The sequence below is a fragment of the Mustela nivalis genome, assembly GCF_964662115.1.
Source record: "Mustela nivalis genome assembly, chromosome: 5".
NCBI lineage: Eukaryota > Metazoa > Chordata > Mammalia > Carnivora > Mustelidae > Mustela > Mustela nivalis.
In genome coordinates this window covers 154,459,869-154,472,573 of record NC_139024.1, presented here as the reverse complement: position 1 = coordinate 154,472,573, position 12,705 = coordinate 154,459,869, and the positions used below count along the sequence as shown (strand labels likewise).

Sequence of the window (12,705 nt, the reverse complement as noted above, 5' to 3'; positions counted from 1 at the left end):
CCATCGGAGGGAAGCCCCATCTCCACTCGGGGAGTCTGGGTTGTTGTCCTTTGGTGGGTTGGCTTTTGTTTTCTGAATCACTGGCTTTGTGTAGACGGTAACCCATTTCAAGTGGTTTCATAATACGCTAGATGGGGGCATCATTATGCCGGATAAATAGGAAAAGGAAAACACGGGAATGAGTGAATTGGAGAGAGGCAAGGGTACGGGGTCTCTTCGCCCAAATGAGAGACACTTATCAGAAATCACGAATCTTGGGACAGAAAGAAAAACAAGAGAGCTGTTTATGTTCATGAGAGCATTTGGGGTAAATAAAGGCACGTATCTTTGTGGCCCTCATTCTCTGATCCTGAAACGCGGGTGGACCCTCAGCTGACCAAGGATACACACAGAGTTCTAGCCCCGGCCCAGCAGCCTTCTTTGCCCTGGAAAGCAGCGTCTTTGATGGATCCAATCAGGAATGTTCTCCCGGGCTGGGGTAGATGGAATTCCCAGCGTCGCAGCGCCCTCTGGTGCTCCCCCAAAGCTATTGCATGAGCTTTCGCAAAGTCCTGACACTCCGGGGTTTTTTAACTGTGCTAGTGTGGGTTTGCGAAGAGGGGAGATCTGTTCTGCGCCCCATATCCCAATGCTTGCTTTACAGGTCTGGCTGGTTTTGCCCGCCTCTGTCCTGGAGATCAGTATGAGGTAAGTGTCCTGTCGGTCTGCGGGTTGGAATCGAGGATTTGAGGGACAAGAGTCAGGGTGGTCATTATTTTGCTTCTTAAATTCCCCCCCCCCTTTTTTTTTTTTCTTTTACGTTTGTTTATTTTGAAAAAAAAAATTAAGCCAGTGAGAAAATTTGGAGATGGAGACCCTCAGGTAGTCTTCACCCAGATAGCAATTTCTACCATTTTGCCGCACTGGTGTTATTACTACTGCGATGATTGTTGTTATTTTGCTGAAACATTTCTAGACTGATGCCCAGACATGGAGACCTTTCACCCGAAATGATTTTCCTAAAAACAGAAGGACACGCTGTCCTATCAGCACTGTGCAGTTGTCCATGCGACCAACTCAGCGATGGCCCTTAGCTACGGCTGCTTGTTATGCCTTTATACAATCGGTCTCGTCTTTTCCCTGGTGTCCCAATGATAGCTCTCTTTTCTCCCGCTGCAAGAGCCATCCCAGATCCCGAGTGCTTTTAAATATCGTGGGATGAAGAAGCTAGTGTCTAGACCTTTCTTTATAAAGATATACTCCAGAAAGTATAAAAGCCTTTCATCTTTTCCCCCTTCAGAAGGGAACTTCCCCTAATTATTTCATCTAACTGTTGCCTCCAAAACCCACCATGATCGTCCTTGGGGAGGGCAGAGGAGGGGGATCTTCCTGTCGGAGCTAGGAGAGCGGGAGACCTTCTCTCGGGACTGTCTCGCTCCGTCTTCTTCATCCAGGAGGAGGGGTCTTACTTCTTGCTTCTGGCTGCTAAGTAGGTTTAGCTGATGGTTTCTCCTCCCTATCACCGAGCTGGGGAGTTCAGTGACTGTTGTCATAGACTTATGGGGGGAATGAACTGGCCATGATGACCGCGGTGACACGGAAGGACACAGTGTGATGACCCTTGACTACAGGAGGCCCTCCATGCCCTCTTGGAGGGGAACAGACCTTCCTCCCCCTTGAAAGCCTCGTCCCTGCCCCCTACCTGCTCCACCCCCCCCCCCCGGGCCCCAGGAAATTTGGAAGAACCCAGCAGAGCGGGGTGGCGGGAGGAGGAGGGAGAAGGGGAGAAGAGCAGCTGCCTTATTTCCCTGCTTATTTATCTTGGTGCTGGGGTGGGGGAGGGGGGCGAGGGCCGTGGGACCTGAGGTGTGGTTTTCTGCAGATTTTCATGAAGTACGGCCGGCAGAGGTGGAAACTGAAAGGCAAGATAGAAGCCAATGGCAAGCAGAGCTGGGACGGGGAGGAGGTGGTGTTCCTGCCCCTGATCGTTGGATTCATCTCCATCAAGGTTCAGTATTGTCTCCGCCGTCCCACTGCTCGGCTGGGTAGCCCACGGGTGGGGATTTGTGTTCATGACTTCTGCCCGCTGCCCCCGACCCCCACCTCATAGACCCCTCTCTGCACCCCGAGTCCGTGGCGAAGACCACCGCTGTCTCGCAGAGCGGGCTGTGAAGAACACGGGGGAAGCGTGCCTGGCCTTTCTCCTGGGCTCCCTGTAAGGCCTTCCCACTCCTTCTCCCACCAGGTCACAGAGCTCAAAGGGCTCGCCACGCACCTCCTGGTCGGCAGCGTGACGTGTGAGACCAAAGAGCTGTTTGCCGCCCGACCTCAGGTGCTGGCCGTTGACATCAACGACCTCGGCACCATCAAACTGAGCCTGGAGATCACTTGGTAGTAAGTGGCCCTTTTCCGTGGGGTCCTGTTAGAAATACACGCCTCAGGGTCAGGCTGTTCCAAGGGTGGCCCTTGGACAGTCAGAGTCCCCAGGGAGCTCGTCGCAGGAGACTTGGGTCCAACCGAGACCCGTGTCAGCACCTCGGAGGGGACAGGGATCTGTCCCTTGGCTTGCCATGTGACAGTTGGGCACCGTCGTCTCCATAAGTCAGAGAAGCCTCTGTCTTACCACTGTTCTCTTCTACTTCTACTACTTGTCTCAAGTAAGCTAATTTGGGAGGAAAATAACTGTCCAGGAGGAGATATTTCACCCTCAGAAAGATCCCAATTCTCACTATAGGGTTTTCGCTGCCTGTCCCACTTCAGCTCTACCCCATATGCTGCTCAGGGAAACTTCTCAATATCCTTCATGCTCTCCCGCAACAGAACATTTCCAAAGGGCAAGAGATACCTCTTGTCAGAGCAGCGAACTTAAAGGTGGTTTTCTGAGGTCGCCTCACGAGAAAGGTCATGTGTTATTTAAACACGGGTTGCTCTCAAAGTTTGCTACAACGCCCCTGGTGGATTACCACGTAAGCATGACCTGCTGAGTGCGGGTGTTCAAGGTCCCCTTTCCAACATGGGGGCGAACCACAGAAGCAGCAGACCCCCTGCCGTCTTGTCACTGGAACACTCTCCCGCGCGTTCCGTGTTCCGCCCAGCCTTCCCTCCTTGTAGCTCATGTCATTGATCTATGGAATGCAAAGTCGTTCTTGCTGGATGGACCAGACGCACGATGGTAAATGTTGTCACGTCGGGCAGGACAGACTGTCCTCCTCCCATCAAGCAGGAGTCTCTGTGTCCGCTGAGACGAGAGGGGGTCTGTGTTTTCTTTAGAACAGTGATCTGTTGCTCTCTTGCACTGTTAACGCGTCTGTTCCTGCAAAGTCAGAGACATTTTATAGACTTCAACGTCATGTGTTGGGCAAGCATTAATATGTTTGCATTTCTAACATGAACGGAGAAACAGATTCTCCTAGATAAGTCGCCCTTAGAGCTACGATGCTGATCTGTGGTCCCTTGCGTGGGTCTGGGTGTCGTGTTCTGCTCCACTTTCTGTTATCGTGGCTCGTTTTCAGTTTCCCTGCACCCGCTGGTTTGCACTGACTTTGGCGTAACGAGGAGCCTTCTCAGCCCACAGTCTGGCTGGGGGGGCTGGAATGGGCACACGTTCACGGGACTCCTTGTGTTGCAGCCCATTCGACGTGGAGGACATGACGGCGTCCTCAGGTGCTGGGAACAAAGCGGCAGCCCTCCAGAGGAGGGTGTCCATGTACAGCCAGGGCACCCCGGAGACCCCCACTCTGAAGGATCACTCCTTTTTCGTAAGTTCCCTGTGGCTTCTGGAGGAGGATGTGAAACCCCAGGATGTGAAACACCTGACGTCTGGTGTCACAGGTTCTCCATAACTCCTAGCAATGCTCATCTCAGAGCTCCCCCTAATCAAGCAGCGACTAAGAAAAGCACATTCCAAGAGGCCCTGGGCCATTGGCACGCAGGCAAACACCACGTCCTGTCTGCCCTCTCCCCATCCGCCCCCGCCCCCCAGGGCTTTGATAATGTGCAGACTTTCCCGGAGAGTCTCTGAGGTCAGCCTTTTAGGTAACGGGTGTCAGTAAGGGTCTCCTTGCGGTCATCAGAAATGCTTGCTAGAATGCTCACGAAACACGGTGCCCGTTGTCTCCCGCTAACTCCGCTAACTCCGCTGTCTCGCTTTGACTTCTGAAGAGGTGGCTGCATCCCTCGGCGGCCAAGCCGCGGCGGCTGTCTGTCTTGAGTGCCTTGCAGGACACTTTCTTTGCCAAGCTGCACCGCAGCCGCTCTTTCAGCGACCTGCCCTCCCTCAGGCTGAGACCCAAGGCCGAGCTAGAGTTTTCCGTGAGTGTGGGTGGCCTGCCCGCCGTGCAGTGCTCGCCTCGGGGGCTCGGGGCGCGTTTGCTTCCGTGTGTCTCTTCTCTCCTCTGTCTCGCTCGTGGGGCAGGGGTCACAGCTGTCCTGTCCCCGGGGCACGAAGCGTGTTCCTGCATGCGCCTCTGTCACAGACCCGGCGTGGCCCTCTCGTCCCTGAGCCCTGCTTTTGTGCCGTGATTTTCTCCGCGGTGGCGAAGATATCCATGGTAACAAGATCATCGTCTTTGAAAAATGCAGTTACCCCCCCACCATCGGAGAAGGTGTCTGTTCCCAGATTAAGCGAGCTTATCGCTGGGGACAGTCTCAGTTTTAGACCTGGCGCGCGAGGGAGTCAGAAGCCTTCGCACCCACTTTCCTAGAGCTACTTTTATTTAAAGATGGTCTTCGCCTTAGTTTGTGGTCGTGTGGGTTAATTTTTCTCTGCATTAGTAAACGAAGCTCTTTCATTTGTAGTCAGGAATACAGCGGGGGACCTACGGTTCCTGTGTCATGCGTCCGGTCCCAAGAGAAATCACACATGAACATACGGACGTGGAAGGGTCTGCTCTTGACAGACATAGAAAAGTTACCTATGGGGAAAAATAAGAGTAGTCTTTGAACGTCCAGAAAGGAAAGGACTAAAAAGTTTTCTAGTGAACGATGATAATCATTGCTTCTAATTCGGTGAATTACAAGACACAGATGAGAAGGGCCAGGCTAACCTAGTGGAGTTTCCAAGGCAAATAGGAACATTCTAGAAGGAAGACGTGCATGAACACATGGGCCAAAAATGGACATATAGCAGATGCTGTTGTATAGACAGCTGTCGATATAATGTATATGGTCACGCTCACGTACTGTAAGTTCTGGAGGGAGTTGGTAGGGGTTTTAAGAGCATAATTTAAAGGAGAGCGAGTTTTGAAAAACCTCCACGGCTTCTTGGAGCCTTTTGGATAAAGGCAGAGCCCTCAGAGCGGCTGTACCTGTCCGGCCTTCAGCAAGCTTGCCTCGCCTGCCGTTGCCCGTTCTTGGTCCCCTGCTGCAGCCCCCAGAGCCCCAAGCACCCTCCCGCTGCACCTCCCCCTTCTTGAGCTCCCGTCGGTGCACACCCACTGCTCCTCTGGAAGACACTTCCTCCTGCTCGCCTAAACCTCCCCATCCTGCGGGGCTGAGCTCCCGGACCACCTGTTTCCCGGTTGGCAGCCATCCCCGTGTCGGGGTCCTGCCTCGCGATGCCACGTCTCGTTCGAGCTCACTCCCTCGTCCTGTCGTGTGCCCATTCGTGGGCAGGTCCCCTTGGTGCCCCGGAAGTCCCCTTGACCAGGGCGTCTCAGCTCAGTCTGACTCCTGACGCTGGCCACTCACACAGGTGCACGTCGGGTTTAGGTAAATGGCTGGCAAGGACTTCGGGATTTGAATAAGAGCCCGACTGAGCGGTCCCCCTGCCTTCACCGAGCCTCCCTGCACCCCGGGTGGCCAGGGCTGTGCTTTGAAGATGAGATGAGATGGGCAGGACCACCTAGAGGGCCCAGAGCTAATGGGAGATACTCCAGAAGTTCCCCCTGTCTCTCCCCCCGAGGTGGAGGGGGCGGGGAGCAGACAGAGGGCCCCGAACTAAACAATCTCTGGGGCCCTTGGAGCCCCACCTGGTCCTCGACAGCTACTGAGAAGTTTCTAGAACTTCCACTCTCAGGCCCGCCCCCCAGAACTCTGAGCAGCACCCTTCGGGGGGAGGGGGGTGGTCACAGAAGAAAGCATTCTCTAGAGACGACCCTGAGCCTACAGAGGTTACCTGAGTGTCCCAAGGACACGCCCCTTCACTCATCCCCGTGGTTAAAATGAATTGCCCTCCAGCCAGATGAGAATGTAAAGTTAGGGCTGAACGAACTGCACGGGTTCGGATCTGGGGGTCCCCGGTCCAGCAGTGGTGGGGGGACCAGGAGGACTGCCGGGGAGGCCAGGGAGCTTTTGTCTTTCTGTCTACTCCACTTCACTACCAGGAACATCTTTGTTTCCTGGGCTTATTCCCAGCAATATTGTGATTTTTCCTTGCTTCCCACAGAATTCAAACAGACATGCACTTGGTACTTACCCATTTACTTAAAAGATCAGTCCAGAGCCCAAGAGAAATGATTCATTTCCAAGGAGCTGATCTCCAGTCACTAGAAAACTTTTCCCACAGAGCAGCTCTTGGCCCTGAGACACGGCACAGACCACAGCGGAGGGAGCGATGACTTGGAAACCATTTTGATGCCTGCATAAACCAATGATCTTGATTACCTGGGTATTTGTAACCTCTCTCCCTTCCGAGTTCTGCTTCATGAATCACAGAGTGTACTTGACCCAGCCTGGGTCGGCTTGACAAGAGGACGTTGTATTTCTAGATGCGGCTCTGGGAGAGCTTTAAGTTTACTCATCTTTTTCTCCCATATTTACGGAGGCTTTGCAACTACGTTTCTGGTCTTCGGTTATTTGTGGCACGGTGACTAAATTAATAGAACATTTTCAAGGGCTTGGGAGTTGTGGGTAGAGGGTCTTTTAAAATAATTTATGAGAACTGAAGCAGAACAAAGCATCACATCTTTTGAGTGAACTAGCATGAGTGTTGGAACGTCTTTTAAGATAAATGCCAAAAAAAAAAAAAATTTGTAGTGTTCATAACCTTGGCTGCCAAATACTGTGAGATTCTGGATTTTAGGAAATAGGCTCTGTTCCCTCCCCTCCCCCCAATCTTTTCTTCTGAAAACTGTCGAACCTAGGCATAGAATAATGAACTTTCACCGAGACTCAACACCAGAAATGGTTTGTAAAGGCTTTTCTTTCGCCTCACACACACGCGCGCACAGACCGAATCAACAGCTAACATGTTAGGATTATGAAAGCGCTGGTTGTGTATTTTAATTGCCTGGCATCTTGTCTGGAAAGAAATCCCACCCCGCATATCGCTTGTATTTAAAATAATAACAAGATGCCTTTTATCCACAGTCTAATCTACCTGATGACGTCTTTGACCATGGAAAGGCAGCTGAGGAGAAAACGCCCCTGTCTCTCAGCTTCAGTGACCTGCCCAACGGGGACTGTGCCCACACCCCCCATGCAGCCGGCCCTCTGTCCACCGCAGGCTCAGCAAACCCAGAAATTACCATCACCCCTGCAGAGCGGAACCACAGCAGCCTGGCCTCCCGGAACGAGGGCTCGGGTGACTCGGGCTCAGCATCTTCTAGAAACTCCTCCAGAGAAGGCCAAGAGCCACAGCCACATGTGGAAGAGGACACAGACGGGCCCGGGACCCCCCTGTTCCTGGAGAAGGACGTGGCAGAGGCCCTCTTACAGGAGTCTGACGAGGCCTCGGAGCTCAAGCCCGTGGAGCTGGACACGTTTGAAGGAAACATCACGAAGCAGCTGGTCAAGAGGCTGACCTCGGCGGAGGTGCCGGGGGCCACGGAGAGGCTGGCCCTGGAGGGCTCCGTCAGTGGAGAATCCGAAGGCTGTCGCTCCTTCCTGGATGGAAGCCTAGAGGATGCATTCAGCGGGCTTTTCCTTGCCTTGGAGCCTCACAAGGAGCAGTACAAAGAGTTTCAGGACCTGAACCAAGAAGTCATGCACTTGGATGACATCCTAAAAGTAAGTACCATTTTAGGGAAATCAGATTAGGTGCGGAGAGAGGCGTCTGAAGCCAGCTTTCTCCCGGAAGTAGTGTGTCTTGGTGTTTTATCCCCTGCATCACAGAACTGAGGGACGGTCGTCATCTGAATGGCCCCGACTTTGAAACACCAGGAGTGGGTGTTCGTTTTTATTTCCCTCACACAGATGAGTTTCCCCCGAGTTGGTTAGGAGTTCAGTCTCCAGCACGCGGAAGGTCTGAACCCCTCCAGCCCCGGGGTTAGTCACCGCAGTCCCAGAACGGAGCTGGAGGCACTTTGGGATCATAATCTCCCTGAGATGCTACCGGAGAGAGTCCCTTTCTGACTGAAGTCAAGAGTGAGGCAACTGTGATGTGGGAGCCACGGGCCCGTACCTCCCCTCTCCCACCCCCACGCCCCTCACCCCTCCTCTCCCTGCACCCCTCGCCCTGCCTTCCCCTGCACCCCACCTCCCCCTGCACCGCCCCTTCTCCAGTCTGGTCTGGTCCCAGCCAGTGAGTCGGGACTTGCAAGTCATCATCTCCTGTGCTCTAGAAACCAGGGACCCCCCCCCCCGCCACCACCACCAGAGCTCGCTCTCTCTCAGCCTCACCCCTGCTCAGACAGCTCAGGGTCGAGCGGGTGGGAGAGGAGAGCGAGAGGGACGGTCCCCCCAGGAAGGAGGCTGCTGTTGCCACACCAGAATGGCTGTGTGGCCACCGGGCATAAACTTTCTAAAACACTGCCCAGGAAGACAGAACCTGAGTTTTGTCCCAAATCCCACGGCCACCTCCTGTGCTCTCAGCGTGGCACTCTGGCCTTGCTATACGGAAGGCGAACGGACTCCTTTTTCCACAAAAGAGCAGTTCTTTGGGGACCTGACCTATCAACTGGGCGGGAAAATCAGGTGCCGGGGGCTGGCTGAGATTCCGCCCACGGAAGGCCGTCTCGTCCCCTTGTGCGAGTGTCTGTAAAGCGTGGTCTTCTCAGTGGCACGTGGGAGCACATTTCCAAGGCTTTTCGGACTGTCTTCTCCCTCTCGATGGTGCTCACGACCTCGGAGGGGGCTTGTCCCCAGGGCAGGGGACACTTCCTGCCCTGACTCTCCAGGTCCTCCCGCCCTCAGGACAGACCAAGAAGCAGGCCAGGGCGCTCTGCCTCTGCTTTCTGGAAAACACTTCTTCGAAGCCCCAGCTCAGGACTCCTGCATGGAGGCTGCTTGTCTAACACTCCAGTGAAAACATCTTCTGCCACCTCAACAGACCCTGGTCTGCAGAGTTGACCAGCTTCGCTTAGTGGGCAAAAGGTGTGAAATTTAAAGACACAACTGACCCCCACCTCCAGCAGAAGCCTTAGAGAAGCGAGTGGGGAGAGCAGCTCCCATCTGCAGGCATCTAGCTGGCTAAGATAGCGGCGTCTGCCCGCGAACCCTGAGCAAGCCGTCTGTGAGTCATCACAGCCTGGGGGTCACAGATTTCTTTCCAGAGTATTATCTCCATCTGCTGTTGTTCCAAAATGATCCTGCCTTGAAAATCCTTAAGTGTTGGGCCATCCCTTTGTTAGGATCAATGTTTAAATGCATCCGTAGTGGGTGAGGTTAAGTTAGGCAGATGGCTGGTTAAGTAAGAAGAACTTAGAAGTAAGTTGCATCTGGACTGGCACCCTCTCTCTCTCTCTCTCTCTCTCTGAGATGGAAAACAGCGTTCGAGTTTAGACCTGGGGCAAGTGGCTGTGGATCCAGCCAGAATCGAAGCATCCGCTAGACAAAGCTTTCTCTTTTTCCCCCTTCACGTTCCTAGGATGCTAAGCCTCTTGAGGATCAGAGACTAAGTGATGCAGCCTCGGGGACGGAGATCAATGAGGTGAATGAAACAGCTCTGATTTAAAGACCGAAAGACGGTTTCCCCTGTGCTTTTGTGCCATCTTGAGTCTCAGAGACAGACCCCTGCAAGGCGCTGCCTGCCTTGTGTTACGAAGTCAGCAAGGAGAGCCACCTCACTGGAAGGAGGCCTTTGGTTCTTGTGCCTTGCAGGACCGGTCCTCTTCAATCTACCCCAGCGTCCGTCCTCTTGAATACTTTGGGACGACGTCTTTCCATCTCTGTGCCCATAGCAACTGGCCTTATTCTGTTTGTCCTGCTTCTGTCTGTGTTTGGCGATACAGAATCCTCCAGCCCCAGGATGGGTTCCTTGGGCAGCCAGCTTCTGCCTCGGGACCGCGCAGACATGGCCGTGTAATGTTACGGATCGGTTACATTTGGCCTTGACGCCATGGCTCTTCAGACTCGTCTGCTGGTTGGGTTTCCGTTGGGGTTCAGCTCCAGGCAGAGGGAGGGCTAGAGCAGTTCTGTCTCCCAGGGCTCTCTGGGCTGTCACAGTCCCTCAACTTCCCATTATAAAACCAGGCAGAAACAGAAGGAATCCTAGAAAGCGCCCCAGTGTGCTCATCTCCCGCTTCCACGATGTCAGCTCAGAGCCGGTCTTGTTTTTTCTGTCCTTCTTCCTGCTTCTTTCTCGCCAGCTGATTCTGGAACAAATCCCAGATGCTGTGTCATTTTAATCTATCGTTGTACTTTTTTTTTTTTTTTTAATATGAAGAGTTTAAATGCATTTTTTTTTTTTTTACGCCAACCACAACAAAAAATAAAAGCTTGAAAAAAAAAAAAACCCAGAAAGTGTCGCATCTCAAGTTGAATGCTGCGTGTGGTGTTTTCTGCCTCTGGCTATGTTGATCTTCTCCCTGATGCCTTCTGCCTTTGCAGTGCAAGCCGGCCGGAAGCCGCAGCCGGTCTTCCAGTTTAAGTCTTACAGTCGAAAGTGCTTTAGAAAGCTTTGATTTCCTGAACACCTCTGATTTTGACGAGGAGGAGGACGGGGATGAGGTTTGTAATGTTGGCGGAGGCGCGGACTCGGTATTTTCGGACACCGAGACCGAGAAAAATAGGTAAGTGTAAAGTTCGTGTGTGCTGGCACCTCTAAGGTCTGGAGAGTGGTTCTCTGTCACTGTCCGTCGCCCCCCAGGCCCCTCCCAGGAGGAGAGAACTTCCCCCAGGAATGGCCATTGACTTTCAGCTCCCTTTTACTCTCCAAGACGATGTTTCATATCATTCACCTCTTTTGTGCTGTTCAAGGACAACTGAATCGCTTTTCTTCCTCATAAACGAAAGGGACGTGTTTGTGTGTTATACACGTATGTCCCGGACGGTTCGGGGCCTGCTACCTGACCCCAGTGTAATTAATTCCACATTAACTAGATATGCTGTTTCCGGAGGAGTCCTACTGGAGGACCCTTTTGTCCTGGGTTCTCCTCCGTCTGGGTCCTATTTCTAATGTCTTCATTATATCAGTCTCTGCCTTTTCCCGCCCCTTTATCTCTTGCTCCCTTTGACAAAGTAGTTCCAGATCAAGATTATTGGTGCACATATCAAAGCCAGGTTTCAGCCCCGGCACATATTTCCCTTAGCACGAGGGATGACCGACTGGTGGCTGAGACCTGATTGCATCTTCTCGGACAGGCAGGGGTGAGCGGGAGGGGGCGATGAAGGTGAAATCGTGTCACCTCCTCCATCAGTTTTCTTGGACAGCCAGAACTTGTGTTTGGAGCTAGAGTCTGGGGTCCATTCTGTGACTTCAGCGGAAGCAAAGCAAACACAGTCGAGCCTACCCACCTTCATTAACTACCGGGGGAGAAAAGATGCACACACGTACTTCCCCAGAGGAACGCGTGGATTCCCGCCATCTTTACTGCTGATGTGTTATGCAAACAGGTTTTCCAGCTACGAGGAACTCCACTGTCCCATCTTCACAAACGTCCCTAGGTGATGTTATAATAACATTTTTGAGGGCTTTCTTATCCCTGGAGGGGTCGTTCTTTCAAAATCAGGAAACAAAAAAGTGAGAAACAGATTTATCCATTGAGCAAGCCAAGGGCCTGGCCAACAAAATTTATTCAATGACTGGAAGGCTGCTGTTATATTCCTACATTCTGTGCTGAGATTTTTCTAGCCTGATTGAACGTGTAAAGTGCTTCTAAACCAAAAATCCGTCTGCTCGTTAGCGTAAGCTGTTACATGGTAGGTCAAAGTCAGACCTCAGTCTAAAACTTCCATTTTTGCTGCCGTCAGAATCTTTTCAACAACAAAACCATCACGGGTTTTGTACATTTTGTAGACCACTGATATTAAATTGTCTAAACTGATTGACTTTATGTCATCAGCGGGATTAGGTGAAATTGTGGAAATTGTGTGTGTGTGTGTGTGTGTGTGTGTGTGTGTTTTAAATATGTGCTGATGGCCGGGACCCAAGCAGAGTGCTTTCCCCTTGGAAGTGAAAGTTAATTGGAGGAAAATGTTCAAGGCCTCTAAGCTCAGGTGCATGATTTTTCTAAATCCCAGGTGCTGGGCAGGGGGTTTTGCGAACCCAGAAACCACTAGCTGCCCGGTTGCCGCCGGCTGTGTAACAGGACACGGTGGTGAATATCTGTGCCAGTCAGCGCTCCCATGTGTGAAATGAGACAGCTACTCCCTCTTTCCCATACAGATTAATTTTCAGAACAAAATTAGATAATAGAGGCAACAGATTTTATTTGTAAGTCTAAGTGCCCGTCACGATACAACTTGAGACAGCTCCACGGCGAGGCTGAAACCAGGCATGAGAGGCAGAACCCCAGCCCCGCCTGGGAAGATTCAGATGCGCCCTTGTAGCCTTTGTCTGGGGCAAAACGTCATGTCTCCTGCAGGCAACTTTCTCCTTTTCTTCAAGGAGCAATTGATCTGAGGCCA

General features: G+C 52.4%; 1 protein-coding gene across 8 annotated transcripts in view; it reads left to right on the top strand.

Moving 5' to 3' along the window:
* RIPOR2 (RHO family interacting cell polarization regulator 2) overlaps positions 1–12,705 on the top strand; it is a 202,390-nt gene that overhangs the window by 168,764 nt on the left and 20,921 nt on the right. For 5 of the 8 annotated variants that reach the window (XM_082731473.1, XM_082731474.1, XM_082731470.1 and 2 more), the window contains 6 exons: positions 644–687; positions 1,862–1,987; positions 2,225–2,373; positions 3,608–3,737; positions 7,288–7,926; positions 10,687–10,868. In XM_082731473.1, coding sequence (XP_082587599.1) covers positions 644–687; positions 1,862–1,987; positions 2,225–2,373; positions 3,608–3,737; positions 7,288–7,926; positions 10,687–10,868 — 1,270 coding nt within the window. Of the gene's footprint in view, positions 1–643; positions 688–1,861; positions 1,988–2,224; positions 2,374–3,607; positions 3,738–7,287; positions 7,927–9,724; positions 10,592–10,686; positions 10,869–12,705 lie in introns of those variants that run through there. The other 3 variants (XM_082731475.1, XM_082731476.1, XM_082731477.1) reach the window with 1 other exon arrangement.